Source organism: Eulemur rufifrons, chromosome 28 (assembly GCF_041146395.1).
Source record: "Eulemur rufifrons isolate Redbay chromosome 28, OSU_ERuf_1, whole genome shotgun sequence".
Classification (NCBI taxonomy): Eukaryota; Metazoa; Chordata; class Mammalia; order Primates; family Lemuridae; genus Eulemur; species Eulemur rufifrons.
Genome location: NC_091010.1, coordinates 21,142,407 through 21,160,654, shown reverse-complemented (window position 1 = coordinate 21,160,654; position 18,248 = coordinate 21,142,407). Strand labels below are relative to the sequence as shown.

The 18,248-nt window shown below is 36.0% G+C and overlaps 1 protein-coding gene across 2 annotated transcripts in view; it reads left to right on the top strand.

Moving 5' to 3' along the window:
* Positions 1 to 18,248, top strand: part of CFAP70 (cilia and flagella associated protein 70) — a 71,799-nt gene that overhangs the window by 13,265 nt on the left and 40,286 nt on the right. For both annotated transcript variants that reach the window (XM_069459884.1, XM_069459883.1), the window contains 7 exons: positions 3,109 to 3,291; positions 5,819 to 5,913; positions 10,298 to 10,397; positions 12,073 to 12,207; positions 13,737 to 13,907; positions 14,092 to 14,172; positions 15,727 to 15,818. In XM_069459884.1, coding sequence (XP_069315985.1) covers positions 3,109 to 3,291; positions 5,819 to 5,913; positions 10,298 to 10,397; positions 12,073 to 12,207; positions 13,737 to 13,907; positions 14,092 to 14,172; positions 15,727 to 15,818 — 857 coding nt within the window. The remainder of the gene's footprint in view (positions 1 to 3,108; positions 3,292 to 5,818; positions 5,914 to 10,297; positions 10,398 to 12,072; positions 12,208 to 13,736; positions 13,908 to 14,091; positions 14,173 to 15,726; positions 15,819 to 18,248) is intronic.

Sequence of the window (18,248 nt, the reverse complement as noted above, 5' to 3'; positions counted from 1 at the left end):
GATCCTCCTGCCTCCTGAGTAGCTAGAACTATAGGAGCATACCACCACCACGTCCAGCTAATTTTTCTAGTTTTTTTGTAGAGACGAGGTCCCGCTCTTTCTCAGGCTGGTCTCGAACTCCTGGCCTTAGATAATCCTCCCGCCTTGGCCTTCCAGAGTGCTAGGGTTATAGGTGTGAGCCATGCAGCACCTGGCCATGTCATCCCTTTTTAAAATGAGCTTAGAACTGCTGATTTTGGGGGAGCATTGTCCCCCAAAACTTTTTGTAAGGCATCAATGATTTCACTGTTCTTTCACTCAAGCTTTACCACAAATTTAATGTTTGTTCTTGCTTAAATTTTAGTGGAATTCATGTTGCTCTGATAGGGACTCTTTTCAAACTGATCTCTTATACTTCTTAGTGCCTCAAACTCTAGATACTGTTCAGACATGTTATTACAAGTTAGTATGAGTTTATTTTGGTACAAAAAACTTTTGAAATCCATCATGCATGGTTTTTTCATAATATGAATTTTCCATGAGCTGTTTGATGTATCCTCGTATTTTGTGGATTTTGCACTATGTACTTTACTATACAAAACTTTCTCTTCATTCCAGGTTATTTTTGTAGGCCAAATTTCTAGATACAGGAATGTTCGGATATGGGTTTTTTGAGGCTTTTTTTTCTTTTTTTGAGACAGAGTCTCACTCTGTTTTGCTCGGGCTAGAGTGCAGTGGCATCATCATAGTTCACTATAACCTCAAATTTCTGGGTTTCAAGTGATCCTCCTGCCTCAGCCTCCCAAGTAGGTAGGATTGCAGGCATGTACCACCACATCCAGCTAATTTTTTTTTTGGGTGCCATTCCTTGAAAATTTTTTTTTTCAGCTCATTATGGGGGTAGAAAAGTTCAGGTTATATATATTGCCCATGCCTCCCCATCCCCCCGAAAATATCTTCTAGAGGCAGGGTTCTATGTTGCCCAGGTTGATCTCAAACTCCTGGCCTCAAGTGATCCTCCCTCCTCAGCTTTCCAAAGTGCTGGGATTACAGGCATGAGCCACCATGCCCAGCCATTTTTTGAGGCTCCTATAGAGATTTCCAAATTACTTACTAAAGCCTTGTAATCAGTTAACACTCCCACCTGTCTTATTTTCAGGGCCATGTATGTGAATGACCCCCTAACTTTGTATAGGAACTGTTCAGTTTGCTCTGGACTTAAAAAGTTCCTGGGACACAGGACTTTCAATACTAAAACTGGGACAGCCCCAGGCAAATTGGGTGGTTGATCACCCTTCCAAAGGACAACTTACATAACTATCACTAGAAGAAAAATAATAAGTTTGAGCTGGGATACCAGCTTTTTCCTGCCTTCAGACTAGAACTGAAATGTTAGCTTTTTCTGTGCCTCAAGCCTGCTGGTCTTTGGATTGGAATTTATACAATCAGCTCTCCTGAGTCTCCAGCTTACCAACTCACCTTTCAGATTGTGGGACTTGTTAGCTTCCAAAATCACATAAACCAATTCCTTATAATCTCTCTCTCTATCTCTCTCTCAAAAAAAAAAAAAAAAAAAAAAATTAGCCAGATATGGTGGCAAGTGCCTATAGTCCCAGCTACTTGAAAGGCTGAGGCAAAGAGGATCGCCTAAGCCCAGGAGGTCAAGGTTACAGAGAGCTATGATTGTGCCACTGCACTCCAGCTTGGGTGACAGAGTGAGACCCCATCTTAAAAAAAAAAAAAAAAAAAAAAAAAAAAAAAGGCCAGCATCTATGGTTCTTGACTTTTTAGTAATGGCCATTCTGGCAGGGGTAAGGTGGTATCCCATAGTGGTTTTAATTTGCATTTCTCTGATGATTAATGATGTTGAGCATTTTATCATATATTTGTTCATCATTTGTATATCTTCTTTGGAAAAATGTTTGTTCATGTTATTTGTCTACTTTTTATTGGGGTTATTTGGTTTTTTCTTGCTGAATTGTTTGAGTTCCTTGTATATTCTGTATATTAGTCCTTTGTCACTTCCACAGTTTGTAAATATTTTCTCCCATTCTGTAGGTTGTCTATTTAATTTGTTTATTAGTTCTTTTGCTGTGCAGAAGCTTTTTAGTTAGGTCCTATTTTTGTTGTTGTTGCTGTTGCATTTGCATTTGGGGTCTTATTCGTAATTCTTTGCCTAGGCCAATCTACAGGTGCTATAGTAACCAAGACAGCATGGTACTAGTATAAAAGTAGACACATAGATCAGTGGAATGGAATAGAGACCCTGAAATAAAGCCATATACTTACAACCAACTGATCTTTGACAAAACAGACAAAAGCAACAAAAGCATTCACTGGGGAAAGGACACCTTATTCAATAAATTGTGCTGGGAAAATTGGATAGCCATATGCAGAAGAATGAAGCTGGATCCCCATCTCTCACCATATACAAAAATTAACTCAAGATGGATTAAAGACTTATATGTAAGACCTGAAATCATAAAAATTCTGGAAGAAAACCTAATATGTTTTTATTTAAATGTTGGATTTTCTAATTTCCTCTTCTGTAAATTGCCTATTTGTATCTTTTATCAATTTTTCATTGTAAATATAGTTTATATAAATTGTAGGATTTGAAAATGCCTATATTTTTATCCCCTTATGAGATTTTAGTTTTTTTAAAGAATAATTTTTAAACAGGTCTAATCATGACTCCATATAAGCATAAATGACAGTTTGAGCAAAGATTTTATTTAACTAATTAGTCAGGGAATCAGTAAGATATGAAAACCAGTTCAAGGGAGAATCTGAAGAAGTGACCCATATATGGCCATCAGGACTGCTGAAACGAATTTACTAATAATTCAAAACTTGTCCTTAGCCCCAGGGCAATAATTGGTTAGATCCTTGTTGGACAAAATGTATTTGCATATTTATGAACAATAATAATTTGCATTATTATCAATTTTTTATAAATTACAGGGTTGTAAAATAACACAAAGACCATAAAGGGCATAGTACCTGCTATAGAATTATATAATCACAGAAGAGTATGTTTTACAACACCCAGCATTCCACTGAAAAGACAATTCAGTAATCTTTTTGTCCTTCACAATTTTTCCTGACATATGGTATTGATTTCTGTAGAAGGACTACCCCATTTTATTCAAGAATGGAACTCTGAAGCTTGGAGGGGAAAGAGAACCTGTTCCCCGGCCAAAAAAATGGCCTATTGCCAACATTCTGGCTCCAGGAGCTAATAACATTCCTGATGCATTCATCGTTGGTGGTCCTTATGAGGAAGAAGAAGGAGAACTCAACCACCCTGAGGTGAGAGAGAGTCTGAATTATGCCGGTTTTTGTGATAAACTCAGTGTACCGACATATGATAAAACATTTTGTGAATTACTAATTTACATACATCTGTCACCTGTCAAAATAAAACAATTACTTGGCAAAATAAAATACTTATTCATCTAATTCTGATGAAAATGCCTTTGGACTTCTTAAGCCCAACAAAATAATTTAAATCAAATTTGCTCCTTATTTTATTTTAAATTTATTTATAAATGTGTAATAATCAGTCACAGTTCAAAATAAAAGATTAAGATACACATGGTGAAAGTCTCCCACCTACCCATGTCTTTCCTTCCTAATTCCTTCCCATTTCATTACCCTAATAGTCACCTTTATTATAGTTTCTTGTGTTTTCTTCTAGATTTTTTATGCATATAAAAGCAAATATATGAGGGGTGTCTGGAAAGTATCCAGCCATTGTATCCACGTGTCCAGTATCCATAGCTGGATACTTTCCAGATAGCCCTCGTATAAAGCCAAAGGAAGACTCTGAGACAGGAGCATTTAGAAAAGTAAAGAAAAAGTTTCATTACGAATTGTGAAAGGGAGTCAGACTTCAGAAGGACTGGCTCACCAAATAAAAACTAACAAGGACAGTCTTCTCTCCATATACTCAGTGGATTGATTCTAGGACCTCCTGCATATACCAAAATCTGCACATACTCAAGTCCTGCAGTGGGCTCTGCAGAACCCATGTGTATGAAAAATTGGCCCTCTGCAAATGCAGGTTTCACATCCCACTGATACTGTATTTTTGATCCACATTTGGTTGAAAAAAGATCCACCTGTAAGTGGACCTGTGGAGTTCAAACCTGTGTTGTTCAAGGATCAAATATACTTAAAAGACAGCAACACAAAATTACCAAGGTTACCATGTTTACATTAGTCTGTTCATGATGGAAAAACTGTAGTTTTTTTCATTTGATTCTCAGATTTCAAATGTCATAAAATACCTTCAGACATCAGCATAATACTACTTTTATAAAAAGTAGCATAAACTACTTTTATTCCTCACTTTTACTTCACAGGAAGTATTCAAATCCTTGTTATTTTTAGAACTAGAACCTATCAGGAAGACCCCGCTATTTTTGCTTTATCTTAGGGTATAAAGCATTTTTGTTTTTTTCTTGGAGATTTTCCACATTACTACATAAATAGCATTCTCATTCTTTTTCTTTCTTTATCTGTACTTGCTGTATGATGTGGCATTGTATGGACACACTTTAATATAATACTTATTATTTATTAATTAATATAATTAACCAGTCTCCTATTGGTGGTTTTTAAAATTACCCTCTTCTTTCTTAAACCTATTTTATTACAACACAAATTTGTCTTTCCTTCCTTCCATCCTTCTTTCCTTCTCCTCCCCTCCCCTCCCCTTCCTTCCCTTCCCTTTTCAAAGCCAGGTGTGGTGGTGCATGCCTGTAGTCCTAGCTACTCAGGAGGCTGAGGCAGGTTTTGAACTTGCTCAGGCTGGTTTCGAACTCCTGGCCTCAAGCAATCCTCTGCCTTGGCCTCCCAAAGTGCTAGGATTACAGGTGTGAGCCACCATGCCTGGCAACAACACAAATTTGTGAAGGGCATAGGAAATGGTGTAAATATACTTGGAGATGTTTCTTAAATTAGCTGATAATCGTTGGTGGAAACATTCAATAAAATAATTTGTAAAATGAGGGTGGTGAAATTATTTGTCATTGACTCTAAATATTTAAAATAGTACAGGCCAGGCGCGGTGGCTCACGCCTGTAATCCTGACATTTTGGGAGGCCAAGGTGGGAGGATTGCTTGAGCTCAGGAATTCGAGACCAGCCTGAGCAAGAGCAAGACCCCATCTCTATTTAGAAAAATTAAATTTAAAAAAATAAAATAGTATAGATAAGGCTAGCAATATTGGATAAACACTGTGCAGTATCATTGTGACTGGTGAAAATTCATACTTTCCTTAGATTTATCTTTTAATCAGGGCAGACATTTTGTTTTATATATTTAGATTTCATATTTTAGTTTAGATCATTAATTCTCACCCCTGATTGCACGTTATAATCACTAGGAAAGCTTTCAGAACAGTAACAATGGCCATCCCTTAGCCCAAATGAATTATATAAGAATTTACTTTTAAAAAATATTAGTGCCCATCTACCTGTGAAATTAATACCTGTAAAAAAAAAATCAATGCCCAGGTGTTGATTTTTTGAAAGGTCCCAGATGATTTTAATATGCATCAGGGGTTGAGAATCACTGATTGAGGTTACATGAGTGAATATTTGGCACTTAGTACTGGATTGATGTAAGGATTATATACATAGTTTATCATTTATACTTTATTAACAAAGTACCTATAGTTTGAAGGTGGTGGTAGTAGTTGCAATAGTAGTGATACTTACAGTAGTAATAAAAGTATTGTGATCAAATCTATTAAAAGGATGCCCCTCAGGTTGAACAGGATGAAACCATGGCACACACAGAGAATAGAAGTTTCTGTCTTATTATTTTATAGGACAGAGAATTTAGGAACCAAGCAGAGTGCATGAAGAAAAGGATTATTTGGGACTTGGAAAGTCGCTGCTATCTTGATCCTCCCGCAGTGGTCAGGTAGGGAGAGGAAGGGAATATGTCTAACCAACAAAGGCTGTAGGTGGGAAGAAGTATTACTTTTGTTAATTCTATTTATATTTGAGTTAAGGTGATTTGAGACTTTTTCTTTTACCACAGCTATATCAGACATTGTGTTCATCTGTTAAAATCAGTGACATCAAGCCGGGCATGGTGGCTTATACCTATAATCCCAGACACATAGGAGGATCTCTTGAGGCCAGAAGTTTGAGACCAGCCTGGGCAATATAGTGAGACCCCCAACCTAAAAAACAAACAAAAAACAAAGGGACCTAGTGATGTTGGCTTAACAAATATGAATGCTTATTTCTCTTTTATATGAAAGAAGTCCAGAACTGCTTACACAGTGTTATCAGTTATTAAACAGGCTCAATCTTTCTTTTACTTCTACCTTCTTTAATACATGCCTTCTTTCTACAAGGTTGTCTCATGATTCAATGATGGCTGCTGGAGCTCCAGCCTGCATACTCAAATTCCTGGGGGAAATTTGGAAGAGGGGACTGGTTATGGATAAAAAAGGACACATGCTAGCTGTCTTAGCCCCTCTTATAGAACCTTCCTGGAAATGGCAACCTCTGTTTACATCTCAGTAGCCATCTCAAGATGCAAGAAAGTCTAGAAAATAAAGGATTTTAGTTGGACACATGTCACACAGGCTAAATCAGGATTTAATTGCTAAAGTAGACCAGGACAATGATATTGTGTAGGTAACTATCAGTCTCTGTCACAGTGACCTGGTGATTAGGTAGAGATGACAAACAGGATTATCAATATATGTATAATCTGAATGAATAGCTCTGATTTTTAAAAATTAATAGATTTTTTTTAGAACACTTCCAGATTTATAGGAAAATTGAGCGAATATTTTAGAGAGTTTTTATATATGCTTGGTCCCCCACTTGGTCATAGTGTGTAATTCTTTTTATACATTGTAGGATTTGATTTGCTAGTATTTTATTGAGGATACATTATTGCTGTTATTACTTCGAACACATAGTTATCTATTAGATCAATTAAGAATAAGAAACACTAAAAATTATTTTATATTAATTTGTGACTTTTTTTGATGCTCTTCCTTTCACTATGTGGATCTGAGTTTCTGACCCATACCATTTTTCTTCTCTCTGAAGAACTTTTAACATTTCTTACAAGGTAGGTCTACTGGCCATTTTTGTTTGTCTGAGAAAGTCTATTTCTCCTTCACTTTTGAGAAATAATTCCAGTGGGTACAGAATTTTAGGTTGGTGGGTTTTTTCTTTCAAATCTTTAAATATGTTACTCTACTCTCTTCTTGCTTATATAGTTTCTGAAAAGAAGTCCAATGTAATTCTTATCATTGTTACTATAAAGGTAAGGTGTTTTTTTTTTTTTTTTGCTTTCACATCTTTCAAGATTTTCTCTTTGTTTTTGTGTTTTGTAGTTTGATTATGATATGCCTAGGTATAGACTTTTTTTTGTGTTTATTTGTGTGGTTTTCTTTGAAATTCTTGGATCTGTACTTTGGTGTCTGCCATTAATTTGGGAAACTTCTCAGCCATTATTTTTTCAAATATTTCTTCTTTTCTTTTTCTTCTGGTATTCCTGTTATTCCTAGTTAAACCTTTTGTAATTGTTCCACAGTTCATGGACATTCTGTTAAGATTTTTTTTTCCATTTTTTCTCTTTCCATTTCAGTTTGGGAAGTTTCTATTCATATATCTTCAAGCTCACTGATTCTTTCCTTCAGCTGTGTCTAGTCTACAGATAAGCCCACCAAATGAATTCTTCATTTTTGTTAATGTTTTTTATTTCTAGCATTTCCTTTTGATTCTTTCTTAGATTTTCCATCTCTCTGCTTACATTACCCACTGTTCTTGCATGTTGACTACTTTTTCCATTAGAGCCCTTAATATATTAATCATAGTTTTTTAAAATTCCCTATCTGATAATGCCGAAATCTGTGTCATATCTGACTCTAGTTTGTATGCTAGCTGTATCTCTTCAGACTGTATTTCTTCTTGCCTCTTAGCATTCTTTGTAAGTTTTTATTGATAGCTGGACATTATGTATTGGGTGATAGGAATTGAAGTAACTAGGGTTTGTAGTGTGAGGTTTTATGTTAAGCTGGTTAGAAGCTGGGCTATGTTTAATGTTTGCTGTAGTTGTAAGTGCCAGAGGCTTCAGTTTCCTGCCCCCACCCCCTATTGTCTGTGGGTTTGCCTGAGAACTCCTTCTTTATAGAATCTGTGTTTTGCAGCCCTCTCAGTTGTAATCTGCTGTTTTTATGTTGGAACCCTGTTGATATGGTGGCAAATTGTTGGGGAAGGGAAGTGTTCTATGATCCTATGATTAAATCTCAGTATTTTAATGGGTTTGAGTCCCCGGGCTGTGACTTTCAGAAGTGTTTCATAGTCTTTTATTCTTCTTTTCCTCGTATGAGACAAGAAGTCTAGACAGAGCTGGAGTTGTCTGCCATTCCCTCAGATCCAATAAGGCTCTCGTAAGGTAGTTTCCCTTAAAGGTCAGGCCTTTAATATTGTCAACTTAAAATCTTGAGACCTACACATTTAGAAAGGAGAGCTTTTTTTCGTATAAAGGATTGCAGAAAGCTTTATTTATTATAAAGGTTGCAGCCTGCAGAGACCAAAAGTAGGCACTTCAAAAGGAGAAGAATGAGACAGGAATTTATGCTGAATGGGATAGCTAAGTATACATATTCAACAGGCTATAGGAGGAGCTATGAATATTCACAAAGGGGGGCACACGCATGTGTAGTAGGCAAACATGCATGTTCCCTACATCCCATGTTCACTTTGGGGGTGCAGATTTAACATCTAAAGGCAGTAAACTTAGGCTATGTGCGTCAAAAGGTGAAATGAAGGACACAGAGGCACCCTACGCGCAGCCTCTGTGCACCAGCCAGACCAGTGCGTGGTTGATGGTCACTTATCAGGAAGGAATACTGGTCAGTTGTTGTGTTGAAACTGCAAAAAGGGAGGGGAGTCTGGCCGCAGTGTCAGACGGTGGGTTAAAATCAGCAGTGGAGCAAGTCTTTCAGAAGGGCTGGTTTATGTTTAACTCTTAGGAAAGAAAATCTAATGACAGTTATCGAGGGGAAAATATAATAAGGTATGTCCAACCTCTGATCCCATCATGGCTGAGAACTCAGTTTGTTTGTTTCTTTTTTTTTCCACAGACAAGGTTTTGCTCTGTTGCCCAAACTTGAGTCCAGTGGTACAATCATAGCTCACTACAGCCTCAAACTTTTGGGCTTAAATGATCCTCCTACCTCAGCCTCTAGGCATGTACCACCATGCCCTGCTAATTTTTTAAATTTTTTGTAGAGATGGGGTCTCACTACATTGCCCAGGTTGGTCTCAAACTCCTGGCCTCAAGCCATCCTCCTGCCTTTGCCTCCCAAAGTGCTGGGATTATGGGCGTGAGCCATTGCACTCATCCAGAACTCAGTTTTTAAGGTTTCTCTTGTGTCCCTTTGGCCTAGAAGGTGTTCCGTTCTGTCAGTTGAGAGGCTTAGGATTTTTTTTTTTATTTCACAGTATGGAGAATCCTATGGGCATATTTCAAAATAATTACATTTTCCTTGTCCATGCCCGAAACATGAAGGGATATTTCTCTTATCTCCACCACAAGAACCTGGTGGGGCTCCTGGATTTAAAACCCACGAAAGTATGAGGACCCTTAAGACTGGGCCCCCTGGAGTTTTTAACTCCCTCCTAGTCCACACTCAGCCTCCAGAAATTTGTCAGTATTAGCATTAAAGTATTAATTTTTCTAGCAGTTACCAGCTTCAGTGGCTTCTGCTGTCTTTAAGCTGATTGCAGCTGTGATCCTCTGTATTTGCCTTTCTCTCCAAATTTCAGGTTGGCAGTTTGCCCTATGACTTCAATTTTATGATGAATCTAAGAAATGTTGTTGATTTTTTATTTCACCAGCTTTTTTCTTGTTGAGAGAATAGGAGAGACTACTTCAAAGCTGTGTCAGAGTTGAAACTGGAAGTCCCACTCTATTTTCACAGTAGAAATAAACATATTTTATACCATTTGCAAACTTCTCTATTTCTTTAGAATAAATCATTAGAAGTTGAATTTATGGTCAAAGATTATGGAGATTTTTGAGGCTTTTGATTCATGTTGCCAGATTGTTCTCAAAAATGTGCAATTTTCCTCTCCTAGCAGTCGAGTAGTAGTATTTTTAGAATTTTATAAATTTTGGAAGGTTTAAAAAATCACCAACCTAATAAAAAATTATATATAGAGATGTGTATTCCAGTACTTTCTATAAGGAAGACTATTTCCCTTTAACCTAAATTATACTGACCCCAATTTTACATATCATGTTAATGGGCTGATTTTTTGATTTGCAGTTTTCAGAAGCGAATTGTTGATTGCCGGCTTTGGCCTGTAGAGATCACAAGAGTTCCTCTGGTTGTTGTACCCAAAGGGAAAGCTGGCAAATTTGATAAGGTAAATGTGTTCACTCAAAAATATTTATGTAAGAAATGCAGTATCAAACCCAACCTGTTATTCTGCTTCTAGTTCTGATACCAAAAGAAAATGTGAACTAATATTGCAGTTCTTCCTAGAGTGACCAAATCATTTGCCCTAACCGTTTCTGGTTTTAGCTCTGAATGTCTCATGTCCCAAGAAACCCCTATGTCCTGGGAAAACCAGGATTATTGGCCACCTAGCTCCCTATTATTCACTAAAAATTTTTCAGGCTTTATTCCAAGATATTCTGTTTCCCTTTAGTCCTTCATTATAGTTTTACCATAGGTAAAACCATATGAAATAGTCATTTAGGTAAAACTATATGAAATAGTCATTTATCTAGGTCAAAAGTGGTTGAATATTGGCAATATAGTTCAACCCAATACATTTTTCTAAATTTCTTTTAGATTTAGCTACTTAAAATGTTTTTGTCTGTTAATTAATGTAATGGGGTTCACAGACATACTACTATTCTGAAAAGATATAGCTTGGATGAGCCTTGACCATGTTCTCTGTTGTTTCACTTGTGCATGTCTGGTCTTTCCTGCTCGTTTATAAACTCCCTGAGGGTAAGGGTGTTATAGTAGACTGCTTTGTGTCTTCCACAGTACTAGCATGATGCGTGGCACATAGCAGGTACATAACAAGTATCTAAATTAGTTGATTGATTTTTAAAATTGATATTTTTGCCTAGTAAAATTACTACCACCATATAACCATTTCTCCCTTTGTAGTGTATTATATGTATTGGCTAACTTTCTTTAGATTTCTAGACTGCATAATGTTATCACATGAACATAGGACTTTTTAATCTAGTTTCTAATTATTATCATTGTAGGTGAAATCAAGGAGATTATTTTAAGCTTGGAATTAAATGTGTTTTCATTCACCAAATTGATTTTTTCCATATAAAAATTTTCTGTGGCAAACAATGTAACCTTTAAAAATGATGTTAAGATATTATTTATTACCATGTTCTTCATCTTTGCAATGAGAATTTAGGTGAGATCCAGTATGGCAAATACATGATTGCAGACTGTCCTTTGTCCTCCTTCATCCGTGGTAGATATTGCTAATTAGCCAAAGCACTCTTTCCTTCTGAGCCCAGATAAATACCCAGAATCTTTCTCAACAAAGCATTCTGAAACACCTCCACCAATTGATAAGAATTTAGGCATAAATTAAAGCGTATTTTTCATCATTGGTCCAGATAAATTATAAGGCCTCTCTCATTCTTATGAGTTTGTAAACTAAAGCTAAAAGCCACAACTTCTGATTTCTTTGAAATTTTTGTTTTTATTGTTTTTTGTAGAGCTTCATTTCTCCTAAGAAGTAACATGGTGAAATAGACCTTTTGTTGAATATATGTATTCAAAATTAATTTGAGTATGTATTGATACCCAACTACTGCCATTATTATTCATTAACACTGTTTATGTGCATTATCTTAGTGATCATGGTATTATTAAACCCATTTTGAAGATAAAGAAACTGAGGCCCAAAATGTCTATGTAACTGCCCCAAAGTCCCATAACTAGTTACATAGCAGAGTTAGTTTCTAAAACTGGTCTTTGAACTGCTGAGTCAGAGCTCTATACCTTATGGTACAGTACTTTTTAGCACTAACTATTCTCTGATTTTATTCCTTTAGACTGAGGATGAAGGTCAGCTTTCATTTCATGGAGTAGCTTACGTTAATATGGTCCCATTGCTATATCCAGGTGTGAAGAGAATTCGGGGAGCTTTTCATGTTTATCCTTACCTAGACACTACAGTCCATGAAAAGGTAAGAAATATTTGCATAAAAGCTATCATAATTTATCCTTTATATATGTGTATACTTATATCTTTAGCGCACACATCTTTGCAGCTCATGTTAAAACCAGTTGGTATACTGCGATATTAAGTGTACAGCTTCCTGTCATTCTACCATTGGCTCTTAGAAACTTCAGGGTAATGAAAAGCCATAAACTGGAAACAACCCAAATTGCCATCAACGGGTGAACAGAAAAATGAATTGTGCAGTACATGTGTACAATGGAATACTACTTGGCAATAAAAAGGAATGAACTAATGATACATGCAACAACATGGATGAATCTTGAGATGCATTATGCTAAATGAAAGAAGCCAAACAAAATAGAATATATACTACATGATCCCATTTATATGCAATTCTAGGAAAGTAATCTATACTGACAAAAAGCAGATTAATGGTTGCTTGGGGACAGGGATAGAGGGAGAGATGGATTACAAGGAGCTGAGAGGAAAATATTAGGGAAGATGGAAATGTTGGTTATCTTGATTGTGGTGATGGTTTTGTAGGTATATGCATATGCCAAAATTGATGAAATAGTATACTTTATGTATGGTTTATTGTCAATTTTGTCATGTTGCTTCCCAGGAGAAAGTGAGGCTTTGTAAAACACAACAGCAGCAGCAACAACAACAAAAACATAGTATTATTAGGAGAGCTGTTTTTCAATAATATTATAGATTCATGAAAGCCCAATCATCTATTTGCATACCAACTGAGTAGTAAACTAACTCTATAACAGTATCCTTTGAACCAGAAATCACACTTTTAGGGATTTATCTTAAGGAAATTATTTAATAAGATCAAAAACCTGATACTCAAGAAGACTTTTTGTAATCTACAATAGCAAAAACTAAAAATAAGATTAAATGTATAATATTAGAGAAAGGCCTAGTAAATTATGGTAAATAAAAATGGTGGAAAGGCTGGACATGGTGGCTCACACCCCCTACTTTTTCTTTGGTCTGAACTTTTCATTCAGCATAATTTATTTTGACAGTCATCCATGTTGTTTAATTAAAAAATTGTTGTAAAATTTCTTTCCAGTCACTTATCTGTTGTTTGAATTTTTCTGTACAAAGGTTTTACTTTGAACTTTAATCTTGCCTTATTCTTCCAGTTATAACTAATAGGTTAATAGTAATTAGATAGATACTGTTTCTTGAATAGAAGTGAATTCTACCACTTAAAGTTAATTTGAAATTATGTGTCAAAGATTAAAAGCATTCTGATGATAAGAGTTATGACACGCCAGAATTAAGCCAACTTGTAAAGTCTTTTCTAAATATAAATAATAGGTCAAGCACCTAACTTTCTGTGATGGTTTTACCTGTTCTAGAAGTAGGGAAATACAATGAAGTTTTTCAGGTCCCTTTTCTACCTGCAATTGTAAATGTTGAAATTATCTGGACAACTAAATGATAAAAAAAATAATATGGATTTCTTTCAAGTGTGTCTCATTTGCCTGTGATTCATTGCATTCTTTTGTCTCTTTTCAGACCAAGTGTTTATTTAGCTTATTCCGGGATACTGGCCATCATTTCATTCAAAATAATAAAATAGGAGGAATTAATTCCCCACTTGCCAAACAAGTTGTTGCTAAGAATCTGAGAGAAGATAAAACAGTCAAAGAAAAGGATATAGATGGAAGGCTTAGGCCTGGGGATGTGGTAGGTTGTTGAGAAGGTGACGGTTTTGCCTATTTTATTACATTCCAGAGGCTTACACTGATTTCTGATTTGGTGAATTGTATTAATATAGTTTGCGTTTTGATGCAGTATGAGTGTCATTGTTCCTGCCCTTACGAAAACCATGTAACAATTCAACTTTTGGGGTATGTTCATTTTCTTTCAGCAAGCATCTAGTATAAAATCTCAGAGCTCAGATACGCCGTTGGAAGGTGAACCCCCTCTAAGCCATAATCCAGAAGGACAGGTAACTGTGCATAAAGTTTTGGAAAATTGAGTTTAATTTCATAAGACCTGTAATGAGCAAGGCAGTTAGAGTGGAAAATGTTCAGGGCAGGTTATAAGTTCCCATCCGTATATGCTCATGACTAGTTTATGACTTTGGGCAAAGTTGTCTTGTGAAGATTTTATAAAATGAACTGGTACCAGTTTCACTTTAAGGTCCTTTCAAGCATTAAAGTTTTATGTCCTTTATTAATTCTACCATGTTAAGCACTATGATGGATGCAAAGATACACCAACTGCAACATTTATTCATCGGTCCTCAGGACACTCAGCCATCGAGTAGGAGAAACATACATACGAACCATAATACATAATTTTGATGGGTGCCGTAAATAGAGGTACAAATAAAAGTTCTGTGTGGACTCAGATGAAACAAAGATTAATATCTATTAGGATGGGGTAGTCTCAGGGAAGGCTTTTTGGAAGAGGTGGTATCTGAACTAAGTAGTGAAAGATGAAGAGAACTTTTCGCCAGATGAAAATGGGCCAGGGAACAGCTTTAGTCAAGGCACAGAGAGAATTTGCAAGGACAGAATTTAGGGTACATCTATTAATTCAGTGTATGGTATGTAGAGGAATGAAAAGAAAGGAGAGATTCTAGAAAGAGCTGAGAAAGAGTTAGGTTATAGAAAGACTTGAAAAGGCTTGGGCTTTGTTCTGTAGCTGTTGGGGAAACTCGAGCCTCTTCTTAGAGACTCACCTTTCCTCTTCTTAGAGACTCACATCAAAGGTTTTTAAGTCACGTAGAAATAGGACCTTATATGTACTTGAGGCCAGAATTCTTGAAAGGGTGTGAAAAAAGGAGATTGAAGGTGGAATAGGGCTACAGGTTTTTCTTGTAATACAGATGAGTGTTGATGACAGTTTGATTTAGTGCAAGGGTAAAGAAAGCCAGAAACCTGCAGAAGCCAGGTGTTTGGAATTGTGAAGCTTTGGGTGTATTGATGAAGAAAATTTAAAGATAATTCCACTTTCAAGCCTCACTTTCTGGAAGGATGGCGACTCCATTAAGAGGAAAGTCAGAAGAGGGGTTGATACTGGGAAAATGAGAAGTTCACTTTGGACACATTGTATTTAGGATGCTGGCAAAAATCTGAGTAGAAGTTTCCAGCAATTAAAGTTGGTAGATGGTGGTAAGGAGACTGAATGGGAATGTAAGGTTATAAAGAAAGTAGTTTTGCAGGACCCACGAAAGAGTGTTGCTGAAAGAAAGAATGAATTCACTTAAAACAGTTCTAAGGAAAGTATTATAAACAAGTTAAACAGGGCTTCATCGGAGGTAGAAGTTTCCAAGAATAAAATTGAAAACCCTTTCCTCCAAGAGATAACCACTGTTGCAGTATTTATTTCCAGTTATTTTTCTATGTAAAAATATTTTAACAGTTGAGATCATACTATATATGTAGTTATATCTGCAGTTTTCTCACATTATGCTGTAAGCATTATCTTATGTTATTAAATTTTTTCATAGTATCTTTTCTCTGGAAATAATAAATGAGAAAAAATGTTTTTACAGCAATATGTAGAAGCAGGGACATACATTGTGTTGGAGATCGAGCTGGACAAAGCCTTGGTTCCAAAACGAATGCCAGAGGAGCTAGCCAGAAGGTATGTAGCAATGGTTCTCATACTTGTTTTGCATAATTTGGGTGTAACTAAGAGGAAGTCAGTTTGTCCCCACAATTGTAATTTTCCCTGGGATAAGCAGCAGTTTACTGGTTTTTTTCCAGATGAAGTTATTGTTGTTGTTGTTACTGTATTTCCTTATTACAAAAGCATTGTATGCTCATTACAAAAAATTTTAGAAAATGGTGATAAGCAAGAAAGTATATAAAAACATCCAAATTTCTACTCACCTAGTGATAACCATTTTTAATACTTTTGTTTTATCCTTCTGGAGTTATTTTAAAGCCCCTATATTACACATATACACATAGACACACACTCCCATGTCACATATACATATATATAATTATTTAAAATAATTTATATTGTACCATAGTGCTTTATTTGCTTGTGTGTTACTAGGAAGTTGTGCATTTCATCTAAGTTGTCCAATTTGTTGGTATATAATTGTTCACAGTATTCTCTTATAATCATTTTTATCCCTATAAAATCAGTAGTTATGTCTCCACTTTCATTTCTGATTTTATTTTTATTTATTTATTTATTTATTTTGAGACAGAGTCTCACTCTGTTGCCTGGGCGAGTGCTATGGCGTCAGCCTAGCTCACAGCAACCTCAAACTCCTGGGCTCAAGCGATCCTCCTGCCTCAGCCTCCTGAGTAGCTGGGACTACAGGTGTGCGCCACCATGCCTGGCTAATTTTTTCTATATATTTTTAGTTGTCCATATAATTTCTTTCTATTTTTAGTAGAGACGAGGTCTCGCTCTTGCTCAGGCTGGTCTCGAACTCCTGAGCTCATACGATCCACCCACCTTGGCCTCCCAGAGTGCTAGGATTACAGGCGTGAGCCACCTCGCTTGGCCTCTGATTTTACTAATTTGAGTCTTCTCTCTTTTTTTCTTAGTCAGTCTTGCCAGAGGTTGGTAAATGCTGTTGATCTTTTTGAAGAGCCAAGTTTTTGATTTTGTTGATTTTCTCTATTGTTTTTCTATCTCTATTTTATTTGTCTCTATTCTAAACTTTATTATTTCTTCTGCTAGCTTTGAGCATAATTTGCTTTTCTTTTTCTAGGTCCTTAAGGTGTACAGTTACATTATTTATATGAAAGCTTTTTTCTTCTTTAATGTATGTATTTAGAGCTAAATTTCCCTCTCAGCACTGCTTTTCTGGTATCTCATAAATTTTGGTATGTTGTTTTTTGTTTTCATTTGTTTCAAGGTTTTGTTTTTTCTAAAATTTCCCTTGTGATTTATTCTTTGACTCATTGGTTGTTTGAGTATTGTTTGATTTCTACATATTTGTGACTTTGTCAGTTTTCCTTCTGTTCCTGCTCCTGTTACTAATTTCTAATTTTATTCCATCGGGATCAGAAAAGATACTTCATGTTATTTCAGTCTTTTTAAGTTTTTTTTTTTTTTGAGACAGAGTCTCACTCTGTTGCCCAGGCTAGAGTGAGTGCCGTGGCGACAGCCTAGCTCACAGCAACCTCAAACTCCTGAGCTCAAGCGATCCTCCTGTCTCAGCCTCCCAAGTAGCTGGGACTACAGGCATGCACCACCATGCCCGGCTAATTTTTTCTATATATATATTTAGCTGTCCATATAATTTCTTTCTATTTTTAGTAGAGATGGGGTCTCGCTCTTGCTCAGGCTGGTCTCGAACTCCTGAGCTCAAACGATCCGCCCACCTCGGCCTCCCAGAGTGCTAGGATTACAGGCGTGAGCCACCACGCCCGGCCCAGTCTTTTTAAGTTTATTAAGATTTGTTTTCTGGCCTGACATATGGTCTATCCTACAGAATGTTCTATGTGCACTTGAGAAGAATGTTCTGTTCTTGGGTGGAGTATTCTATATATGTTTGTTCTGTCTAATTGGTTTATAATGTTGTTCAAGTGCTTTATTTCTTTATTAATCTCATGTATGGTTGTTTTATCCATTATTGAAAGTAGGGTCTCTTTTATTGCAGAACTGTCAATTTTTACCTTCAATTCTGTCAATTTTTACTTCATAAATTTTGGGGCTCTGTTGTATATGTTTATAAATGTTATATTTTATTGCTATATTGAAGCTTTTATCAATATTTAGTGTCCTTTTTGTCTCTTATAACTTCTTTTGACTTAAAGTTTATTTTATCTGATAATGATATAGACACCTCAGCTGTTTGATTACTATTGGCATGGAATATCTTATTTTATCCTTCAACTTTTGACCTCTTTGTGTCCTTATATCTAAAAGGAGTGTCTTATAGACAGAAGATAGATGGATTCTGTGTGGTTTTTAAAAATCTAATCTGTCAATCTCTGCCTTTTAATAGGAAAACTTAATCCATTTAATGTGATTACTGATAAAGAAGGATTTCTTTCTGCCATTTATTGATTTGTTATCTGCATGTCTTATGTTTCTTTTAATTGA